Source organism: Lolium perenne, chromosome 6 (assembly GCF_019359855.2).
Source record: "Lolium perenne isolate Kyuss_39 chromosome 6, Kyuss_2.0, whole genome shotgun sequence".
In the NCBI taxonomy this organism is placed as follows: domain Eukaryota; kingdom Viridiplantae; phylum Streptophyta; class Magnoliopsida; order Poales; family Poaceae; genus Lolium; species Lolium perenne.
The window spans coordinates 146,322,953-146,334,331 of record NC_067249.2 but is presented as its reverse complement, the minus strand read 5'-3'; the positions used below and the strand labels follow the sequence as shown (position 1 = coordinate 146,334,331).

Sequence of the window (11,379 nt, the reverse complement as noted above, 5' to 3'; positions counted from 1 at the left end):
CGAATCCCTCGGCTCCACCTCATATATAAGGGGGAGTCGAGGGACAAAGAATCAATCGAATCATTGTCTGCAAGCCCTAGTTTTCATAGTCGTCGAGTACTTTTCGGCTGAAACCTTCGAGATCTACTTGCCCTCTACTTCTAACTAAACCCTAGCCTATAATCCATAGGCATTGACAAGTCAATACCTTGTCAGCTAGCTCCTGCATCACCTTGCTTTGGTTTCTCTTTCTTTTTTTCCCTCCTGTAGTAATATTTCCATAGTGGTTTGACATTTTAGCTGCAAAAGAATCTTGTGACTCTGGTAAATCTTCCTCCTCTTCTTTTCTTTTGTCAACGTCACGTTGCTATGCAAACTGCTCCGACTATCATAAAAATCCACCAACTCTTCATCAACCACCTCCTCTTCTTCTTTAAATTCATCCATCTTCTTCCGCATCTTCTTCTAACTTCTTTTCTTTCTTTGCTAGCCTATCCAAAAGCTCTTTATTCTCAATATGTTGCATTTGGCGGGCAAAGTTTTATCCTTATCTTGCCACTAAGATAGATAAGGTGTTGGCGCAAGGCGTTTGTTGGGCATTGTTTTGTACATATAATTTTGGTAGATGTTAGAAAAATAGATTTTATTCTATTTTTATTAAGTTCTCCAAAATTACATGTCTCCTTAGCTTTCTCCCACCTTGATTTTTGTTGTTAGCCTTGCATGCAGGGCGTTGATGGCAAGATGGGGTATCGAACAAGACAATACATGTAGTGATGAAAATTTGTGGCTATGATATAAGCTAAAATTGAACACATGGGAGATCTCCTTGGTATTCTCAGCAAAACCAATATGATATATCTCTATACCTTATGAAGCAAAATATCACTAACATGCATTTATGATAGTCTACCTCTACATGCAAGCTATATACTACATCGTTCATTATTTGAGCCATTCATTTGTCCATGTCATCCTAGTTTTGGAAAAGAGTGAGCACATGTTCACCAACAAAGAGGTGGTTGCATTAAAGATGATGCTCTAACCATTACCGCGAAGCAAATAATGTGTTCTGATGCGTGAGTACACTTGCTAGTGTGCTTCCTAATTAGAATTTCCAGCATATTTGGATGTACATGTACCCTTGATTCAACTAAATTTTGGCCTCTACCAAAGGTGCCCAACCAATGGGTCCATCTCACATCTTTTTTTTTTGGAACCAGGCAGCATTTCTTGAGCTATCCACTTAGGATTGATTTGGAATGCCCTACTGAGTATATATGTGCCAGATCTTAAATGCCACGCTTGTTGCATGTGGCTCTTCCAAAAGTTAAAAAAGATCAACAGAGTTATAGTCGTAGGCTATGTTGTATATATGTTGGTCGCCTGCAAAGTTTCATAAAAATGTGACCCGCAGAAAGAGGGGGATTACATAATAAGGTAATAGTGTTATGTGCAATAAATTCACACATCGTTTTTTTTTTGTGTGCAGGGCATATATAAGTTGTTATATTTTCAGATAAAATTATATATGCATAAGATACAAAATATGATATCCATGGAAAAAAATCAATTTTCTTTTGAAAATTCAGAAGTGCTCCATGGGACATGGGGTGCATAGACAAGTGGCTGCCGATTGTCTTTCTCCCAAGAACTCGTTCACTATAATTCGTTTGCATTCGACTTAGACCTAGGTGGGTTTCTATTGCAGCGTTCGGGCCTAAAAGTTGTGCACCCGCAAGCAAAGTTCACTTCAGTAGTTCAGTTCTGAACGTCTCATGTCACCAGAGCTGCGTGCGCGCCATGCATTTCCCTATAAATACCGGCACCACACCACTGAGCCTCTACCTCCCAGCAGAGTGCTACAAGATGAAGCACGCCGGTGCGTACGCCTGAGCACGTACGACACGAGCTCGATCGCACACTTCACAATACACGCGGTGCGTGCTGCTTCATTCTCTAGGCTCATCGTAACCAACACATCGCGCGTCGTCACCACTGCGCGATCAATGGCTGGTCGGACGTCGTTCCTGGACGCTGCGCTGCACGCCATGCATGAGCACGTCCGGTTCTCCGACTTGGCCGTGGCCGCCGCGTTGCTCTTCGCGTGCAGCTCCGCCATGGCCCGCCTGACGTCGCGCCGCGGGCCCATGCTGTGGCCTGTGTTCGGCATCATCCCGACCCTCTTCGCGAACCTCGGCGACATCTACGACTGGGGCGCCACGTTGCTGGTGCGCACCGGCGGCACGTTTCCGTACCGCGGGATGTGGGGCGGGGGCTCCTCGGGCGTCATGACCTCCGTCCCCGCCAACGTCGAGCACGTGCTCAAGAACAACTTCGACAACTACCCCAAGGGCGCCTACTACCGCGAGCGCTTCGCGGAGCTGCTCGGCGACGGCATCTTCAACGCCGACGGCGAGGCGTGGCGCGCGCAGCGCCGCGCGGCCACCGTCGAGATGCACTCAGCGCAGTTCCTCGACTTCTCGGCCACCACCATCGGGCAGCTGGTGCACGGCCGGCTGATGCCGCTGCTCCACCGGCTGCAGCAGCAGGGCGCCGTGGTGGACCTCCAGGAGGTCCTCCTCCGCTTCACCTTCGACAACATATGCGCCGCGGCGTTCGGGGTGGAGGCTGGCTGCCTCGCGGACGGCCTCCCCGACGTGCCGTTCGCGCGCGCCTTCGAGCGCGCCACGGAGCTCTCGCTCTCCCGGTTCGTCACACCGCCCTTCATCTGGAAGGCCAAGCGCCTGCTCCGCGTCGGCGGCGAGCGCCGCCTCACGGAAGCCGCCCGCTCCGTGCGGGAGTTCGCCGACCGCACCGTCTCCGAGCGCCGCACCGAGCTGCGCAAGATCGGGAGCCTGCACGGCCGGTCCGACCTCCTCTCCCGTCTCATGTCATCCTCCTCATCGGGCGCCACCGACCACTCCGACGAGTTCCTCCGCGACTTCTGCATCAGCTTCATCCTCGCAGGGCGCGACACGAGCTCCGTCGCGCTCGTCTGGTTCTTCTGGCTCCTCGCGGGGCACCCCGACGTGGAGGCTCGCGTCCTGGAAGACGTGCGAGCCGCCCGCGGGGACGTCAAGAAGATGGAGTACCTCCACGCGGCGCTGACGGAGGCGATGCGCCTGTACCCGCCGGTGCCCATCGACTTCAAGGAGGCGCTGGAGGACGACGTGCTCCCGGACGGCACGGCGATCCGCGCGCGCCAGCGGGTGATCTACAACGCGTACGCGATTGGCCGCGACCCAGCGGTGTGGGGGTACGGCTGCCAGGAGTTCAGGCCGGAGCGGTGGATGAAGGGCGGGGTCTTCGCCGGAGGAGCCGAGAGCCCGTTCAAGTACGTGGTCTTCAACGCCGGGCCGAGGCTGTGCGTCGGCAAGCGGTTCGCGTACACGCAGATGAAGACGCTGGTGGCGGCGGTGCTGGAGGCGTTCGCGGTGGACGTGGCGCCGGGGCAGACGGTGAAACCCAAGCTCAACACCACGCTTTACATGAAGAACGGCCTCATGGTGAGCTTCAGGATCAGGGAAGCGAGCAGCACCACTGCCACCGTGGCTGGTAAGTCTAATCTGAGCGCCCAAACAAACTGTTACTACACATCAAGATGTTGATTTATCATCAAATATAATTCGACTAAATTTCGTCGTCGTTATCTTGGGTTGCGATGGAACAGCTCAAGAATGATGGAAAGCTCTTCATGCCCTGCTTGACAGACAGGAATTGTATAGATCTATCAAATTTAGCCTTCAGCAATGCAAACAAAGTGATCAAGACGTCCGAGACAAGTACATAATTACTGCCGTATATATATATGGCGTGTGCTTTATATTTCTCCATTTTCTCTCCCTCGGTGTGCACTGTACTGTACGTGTGCTAGCTTGCCTTTCCCGCTAATTATTTCGTCCACATGTACTAAAAGGCTAGAATATCCATGTAATGTTCATCTCAGGGTTTAAGAAAACTGAGATCAAAGTGGCCAGTTTCCTCTGAGACGGCAGCAAAACATAGATGTATCTATCAGCCTATTATTAGTTCTATTTTCAATAAGGATTATTCACGTAGAAACATACTCTCTCTGTACCACGAAGATTGCATGAGATTTATAAAAATTTGAATGTATTTAGACACTAAAAATATCATCTCGATACATCTAAATTTTAACAAATTTTAGACAACCTTCAAGACGGATGGAGCACAAAGAATTCACAATCTAACTCTGCATGACCCACGAAATGTACACTATTTGTGATAGCGATCGGTCGATCCCTGTGCTGAAACTCGGGAACCATGGATTCGTGTGGTGAAGCCGTGTCCGTAATACGTCTAACATTGTTCGCTTCTTCACTACACTAGGTTGCCTCGAGTACACACACAAGAAACACGATTGGAGTGTAATTTTCAGATGTCTTGCTTCTTGTGGTTGTCACGCAAATGATTCTGGACTCTTCTTATGTTTATCTAGCCTAGCCAAGTCGGCTAATCTCTTTGCTTGGAGGTACCATCTCTTCATTTCTGTTTGAAATGTTGTTGGAAGGTATCATTAGCACTGTGTTTATCAATGAACACCGATGACTACTGATCATGCACAAATACAAAACGTCGGGTGGTTGCAGACAGTTATCTTGGTGAAAGGAGTAATGACTACAGAGAACAGCAAGTTCAAGTACGTGGTCTTCAACGCCGGGCCGAGGCTGTGCATCGGCACAAGCGGTTTGCGTACACGCAGATGAAGACGCTGGCGGGGGCGGTGCTGGAGGCGTTCGCTGTGGAGGTGGCGCCAGGGCAGGTGGTGAAGCCCAAGCTCAACACCACGCTCTACATGAAGAACGGCCTCAAGGTGAGCTTCAGGATCAGGGAAGGGAGCACCTAGCAGCTAGCACCACTGTGGGCTGTGGCTGGTAAGTGACCTGACAACGCATCAGCTTTCAGCTCTGGTTAAAATAGCTGGCTATAGCCGGTAGCCGCGAATTTTTTTGAAGCTATGAAAGGCTATAGCCGGGCTATAGCGGGCTATAGCTATATAGCCGATTTGCTAAATAATGAAAAAATTGGGCAGCATATAGTCATATATATATCGGAAATTCGTCTTGGCTCCCGGGAGCATTTGCTCCCGGATTTTTGGGGAGCAAATTTTGTTTTTCAAAACTTTTCAAAAAATTCCGAAAAAATCATGCACGTACCTGACCATGGCACGCACCAACGTGTAAAATTTCGCTGCGAAATGTCATCGTATGCGTCCTGGGCAAAAATGACAAATTTCCAGATCTGAGATTCAAATTTTTGGATCTCATTTCATGTCAGAAATTTGTCATTTTTGTCCAGGGCGCATACAATGACATTTTGCAACGACATTCTACACGGTGGTGCGTGCCATGGTTAGGTACGTGCATGATTTTTTTTCGAAATTTTTTGATAAGTTTTCGATTTGTTCTGATTTTTCGAAAAAATCGGGAGCATATGCTCCCGGGAGCCAAATCGCCCCCTAATTTACAAATTAATAACATAATAACATCTTTACATACGAGATACACATAATAGTTCACATAGTTAAATAAATAGTTTTATCCAAATATTACAACATCATTACGTAGTTTAGGACATAGTTACCGCTCGGCTTGGTGGCTATTTCGCCAAGCAAATGGGCCGGTCGACTGAAATTTTTGGTCCAAATTTTTGGGCCCATTGAGCAGGAAGTTAGCGGCTACGCGGCTAAATAACCTTAGCCGGGCTATTAGCGGCTATTTCTGTTTTAGCCTCTAAATCCTCTAGCTATAGCCGCATGCCTCGCAGAAGGCCTATAGCCGGGCTATAGCCTAGCTATAGCCGGCTATTTTAAACAGAGGCTTTCAGTCATCTCGTCTCAGCGCCCAAACATACTACTACTATACATCGAGATGTTGATTTATCACCAGTTTCGTAGTAGTTATCCTTATTTTTGTTGTGATGGCACAACAGCTCAAGAATGATGGAAAGCTCCTCATGCCCTGCTTAATTTGGACTCAAAGTCAGGGTCAAAAAATATTTGGACTCAAAGACAGCTTGAAAGGAATTGTACATATACATCTCTCAAGGTTAGCTTCAACGCAAACAAAGTGATCAAGGCGTCCGAGACAGCACATAATTACTTCTATGTACTGCATCTAGCACCCTTTATATATTCCTCCATTTCTCTCCAGCCCTCAGTGTGTGTACGCGTGATTTGTGCTTTCCTACTAATGATTTTCTCCGCATGTAGTAAAACACCACAAATGTCCTATTCCTTGGGAGTACTACATATAAAGTAGACTAGAAATATCCATGCAATGTTCATCTTATCTCGCGTATTAATAAATACTACCTCAGGTCGCATTTAATTGACGCGAGGTTACAGGTGATCATTGCTAGGCGTTTTCAAAGCTGCGCGTCGATTATTTACGACCGGAGGGAGTACTCCTTATCGGAAAAAAAATGTAATGTTCTTCTCAGAGTTTAAGAAACTGAGATCAAAGTGGCCAAGTTCACCTGGGACACCGGCAAAGCATAGATGTATCAATCGGCCAGTTGTTCTGTTTTCGGTAAAGAGATTTGTTTTGGCGTACAAAAAATTCACAACCAATTTCTGCATGACCATCGAAATGTACACTATTTGTTAGACCGTGGAAAAATTGTGACACAGTTCGACAGTGGAAAACACACACAACTAGTTTGTTATTTACCGGTTGATTTGTCCACGGATCGAGCCGGTAGTTCATTTCCATCACGCGAGGGCGATCGATCGATCGCTGTGCTGGGACTTGGGAGCCATGGATTCGTGTGGGTGATGCCGTGTCCATGATCCATCTAACACTGTTCGCTTCTTCACTAGCTTGCCTCAAGTACACACAAAAAAAGGTTTGGAATGTAATTTTCAGATGTCTTACTGCTTGTGATTGTCACAAAAATGATTCTCTGGCTCTTCTAATGTTTTGCTAGCCAATTCGACCAATATGTTTGCTGCGAGGTACAATCTTTTTCATTTCTGTTTGAAATGTTGTTGGAAGGTATCATTAGCACCGTGTTTATCAGTGAACATCGATGACTACTGATCATGCACAAATACAGAACGTCAGGTGGTTGCAGACAGTTATCTTGGTGAAAGGAGTAATGACTACAGATGACATCAACTTTTTCAGTTTCTAAATTTGTGCTGCATGTCCGTTTCCATCTCCAGTGTCATGTCTCCCTCTTCTTATGAGGGCCACATGAACAAACTTAGTGCAAAATGCAGCTAGGCTTGCCATTGAAAACAGCGCAGCTGGATCATTGCGTTTGAGTCAGTAACATGTGGGGCTGTCACTCATATATAGACCCACATGTCAGTGACTCAATGTCACCCAATAGTCAGCAGCGCAAAGTTAGTGAATTTCAATCGCTTGAAAACATAGGCATTGACTTGTGACTTTGAGTCACTCCACGCTAGGTGACTTGTGACTTTGAGTTACTCCACGCTAGGTTTGCGAATTCAGAGAACTAGATAATACCTCGTGCATTGCAACGTGAAAATAAACCAATAATTAGAAAATACATGTATGGAACAAATAAAGAGATATTTCTAACTTACTTCTGATAATATCCATTGCACATTGAGATAAAAAAAACCATTTGCACCCCAACAGAGCAACTATTATCATTTCAAATATGTTATTTTCCTCAGCGGTGTTTGAAAAAAAGAAGGCAATTATTAATAATTGCTATCTGAAAAGAACACGCTATTCATTCCAATAATCATGTACTATTTTGTAAGCATACAAAATTATGTATGTCTGATCTGAATTGCAATGGCCAACAAGGCACGCCAATGTTTTATCAAGCAAGCATACTACTATATCAATCAGCATTTCAGCTTCGGCGAAATCAGCTTTGTTAGCTCCACAACACTTTTGTATATTGTATTCCTCTTCCCCTTGCAAGCTCTGACTAATGAAATTAAGAAAGGCCAAGATTATTAGAGTTCTATGTAAGATTAGAAATATCCAAAATCAGTGGCTTGTCAACCACCGGACCGTAGCTTTCATTATCCCAAATTTGATAGTAGAAAAATATTAACGTACAAATATTTGACCAGTAATATATTTTTTTCGATAAAGGATGCTTTATTACTTTAATAAGCAATTACATCCAGCCTCTGCATAACCAGGATGCACACCGCCGTTTTGTTGTCTCAAGTCCAAAAGGATAAATAATAAAAACTAGGCGAGATACATATCGGAACGATGAATCATATAACGCCTAAAGTGTAGGTGGGGCATCTATCGGTAGACTATGCTGCCACCCATGTAGGGAAAAAGTATCCCTCGCTCTAGCCTCCAACCGTGTAAAGACCTCCGTACATAGCTGTAGGTTCTCCACTCGCTGTAGAGGTAACCATGAACGGAGGAACCTGTACATCTGTAGATGACCAGCAACAAAGAACAATTTTTGTCATTAAAGATCTTATCATTTCTACATAGCCAAAGCGCCCAGATAACTGCTAGCGCCCCCACCCTAAGAAGCAACTTAAACCTTGAATCTATACCATGAAGCCAATTGCCAAAGACATTGGCGACACTAGTCGGAGGATACAAGGTAGACGCTACTTGGATGACAGACCATATAGATCTCGCGAACTGGCACTGGAAGAATAAGTGTTTGATTGTTTCGTCCTGATGATAAAAACACACCGTGTACTTCCATGCCAATTCCGCTTAACAAGATTGTCTTTGGTGAGAATAACCCCACGACGAAAATACCATCCAAAATTTTTAATTTTTAATGGTATCTTCATCTTCCAAATCTTCTTATTGTTGTCAACTGGTAAGTCAGAAAGAAGGATCGCATTGTAGAAAGATTTTACCGAAAAGGTACCATCTACATGAAGGTTCCATCTAAATTCGTCTGGTTCAGGTGATAAATGAATATCTTCGAGCCGTTGAATTAGGGTATTCCATGCCACAAGTCTTTGTCCAAGTAAAACCCGTCTGAACGTCACATTCGGAGGTGAGGTAGCCATTACAGTAGCAATGGTATCACCTTGGCGACGAGCAATCCTATACAGAGTAGGATACTGTTCACTTAAGGGTGCATTGTCTAGCCAAGCATCTTCCCATAACCGTATCTGTGCTCCATTCCTGATTGAGAAAGTACCATGGCGAAAGAAAACATTTTTTGTCGCCATAAGACCAGCCCAGAAGTGAGAATCCCCAGGTTTCCAAACCACTTGGGATAATGTCTTCTAACCGATATACTTTCTCCGAACAATAGTTTGCCGAGTCCCATCCTCAGTAAGTAGCTTAAACAGCCATTTACCCAGAAGAGCTGAATTTTTAACCTCCAGGTCATGAACTCCAAGCCCTCCTTGATCTTTGGGACTACAAACTATACTCCACTTAACCAGTCGATATTTCTTTTTCTCGCTGTCCCCTTGCCAAAAGAATCTGGATCGATAGTAATCGAGTTTATGCAGAATTCCTTTTGGTAGGATGAAGAATGATAACATATACAGTACCATATTTGTGAGTACCGAATTAATGAGTACCAATCTTCCTCCCAGGGACAACAATTTACCTTTCCAACTACTAAGGCGTTTTTGTAATCTTTCTTCCACTAATTTCCATTCCGCGATTGTAAGTCTCCGATAATGAATCAGAATACCCAAATAACGAATAGGAAATTGGCCTTGCCCGCAACCAAACAACTCTGTATACAGAGCCGTATCGTTTTGGGCATCACCGAAACAGAACAATTCGCTTTTATGGAAATTGATTTTCAATCCTGACAACTGCTCAAAAGCCGCCAAAATTAATTTCAGATTTTGAGCTTTTTCAAGATCATGATCCATAAACAGAATTGTATCGTTGGCATATTGAAGTATAGATAAACCACCATCAACCAGATGTGGAATCACTCCTTCAATCTGGCCATCAACCTTGGCCCGCTCTATGAGTATAGACAGCATATCCGCTACAATGTTAAACAACATCGGTGATTACGGATCCCCTTGGCGTAACCCTTTTTGTGTTTGGAAATAGTGGCCGGTGTCATCATTAACCCGGATTGCAACACTATCTCCATACACAAAATCATTTATTAGAGCGCGCCACTCTGGAGAAAAACCTTTCATCCTGAGTGTCTGCTGTAGGAAAGACCACTTAACTTTATCATACGCCTTTTCAAAATCTAGTTTTAGAATAACCCCATGTAAATTCTTAGAATGCATCTCATGTACCGTCTCATGCAAGACCGCCACTGCATCAAGGATGTTCCTTCCTTGCATAAAGGCTATCTGTGATGGCTGGACAACATGATCTGCAACCTTATTAAGTCTAATGGTGGCCACTTTCGTGAAAATCTTGAAACTTACATTTAAGAGGCAAATAGGTCTATATTGTTGAATCCTTTCTGCCTCATTAACTTTCGGTAACAAGATTACTTCACCAAAATTTAGACGAAATAATTCTAGTTGTCCAATATGTAGGTCACTGAACAAATCTAGAAGGTCCGATTTAATCGTATCCCAGAAAGTTTGATAAAACTCCGCTGGAAAACTATCAGGACCCGGTACTTTGTTGCATTCCATTTGGAAAATTGCCTTCTGAACCTCTTCCTCAGTATAAGGTGCGGTTAGTAGACCATTTTCTTCCATAGAAACTTGGGGTATATCGTCCATTAAGTCCTCATTAAGAGAGAAGGTACTTTCCTCCGGAGGACCAAACAGACCTTTATAATAATTAGTAATGTAAGATTTGAGTTGCTCATGGCCTTCAATCAACCCTTCATCTTGAATAAGAGAATGAATACATTTTTTCCGATGTCTTTCATTGGCTAAGCCATGGAAATATCGCGTATTTGAATCTCCTTCCAATATGAATTGAGCTTTGGAGCGTTGATACCATTTGAGTTCCTCCTCGCGAAGAAGACTCGCCATCTGCGCATTTGATTGATTTTTAAGTTCAATCTCTTGCGTAGACAACGGTCTAACCTCCGCAACAGCCTCAAGCTCATCAATTACATTTGATAAGCGAACCTTCTCTTTTTTAAGGATACCGGCCGTATGGGCAGCCCAACCAGAGAGATGTTTGCGCATTGTCCGCATCTTATTATTCCATCTCAAAATTGGAGTGCTGCCCCCGACCGGTCTCTCCCAAACCTTCTTAACCATATCATGAAATCCCTCTCGATGTAGCCAGCCAAGTTCAAATTTGAACGGCCGTTTACAAACAGGACGGGGATTCCCAGTAGTTAGGAGGATGGGAGCATGGTCGGACAGTTTTTCAATACGTTCTAGTGCACGGACTGACACCATAGGGTATTTATTTTCCCATTCGGTATCCATCAACACACGATCTAGTTTCTCGTATGTGGGTTCAGGCAAGCTGTTGGCCCAAGTAAACTATCGACCGACGA

At 44.9% G+C, this 11,379-nt stretch overlaps 1 protein-coding gene across 2 annotated transcripts; it reads left to right on the top strand.

The window, feature by feature from the left end:
* Window positions 1-1,811: 1,811 nt before the first annotated feature.
* LOC127307309 (cytochrome P450 86B1) lies at window positions 1,812-5,981 on the top strand. 2 transcript variants are annotated; one of them, XM_051338043.2, is made up of 2 exons: window positions 1,812-3,537; window positions 5,935-5,981. In XM_051338043.2, exons 1-2 carry the CDS (start codon window positions 1,989-1,991, stop codon window positions 5,943-5,945), a joined length of 1,560 nt encoding a protein of 519 aa, XP_051194003.1. In that variant the 5' UTR covers window positions 1,812-1,988; the 3' UTR covers window positions 5,946-5,981. The 2 variants fall into 2 exon arrangements, with proteins under 2 accessions (XP_051194003.1, XP_051194002.1); XM_051338042.2 differs by lacking the exon at window positions 5,935-5,981 and adding an exon at window positions 3,653-4,038 and having other exon boundaries at window positions 1,813-3,537.
* The last annotated feature ends 5,398 nt before the right edge of the window (window positions 5,982-11,379 follow it).

What these genes read in the sequence shown, in the direction of transcription:
- LOC127307309 (XM_051338043.2), top strand. Translation starts at nt 1,989, where the DNA reads ATGGCTGGTCGGACGTCGTTCCTGGACGCTGCGCTGCACGCCATGCAT.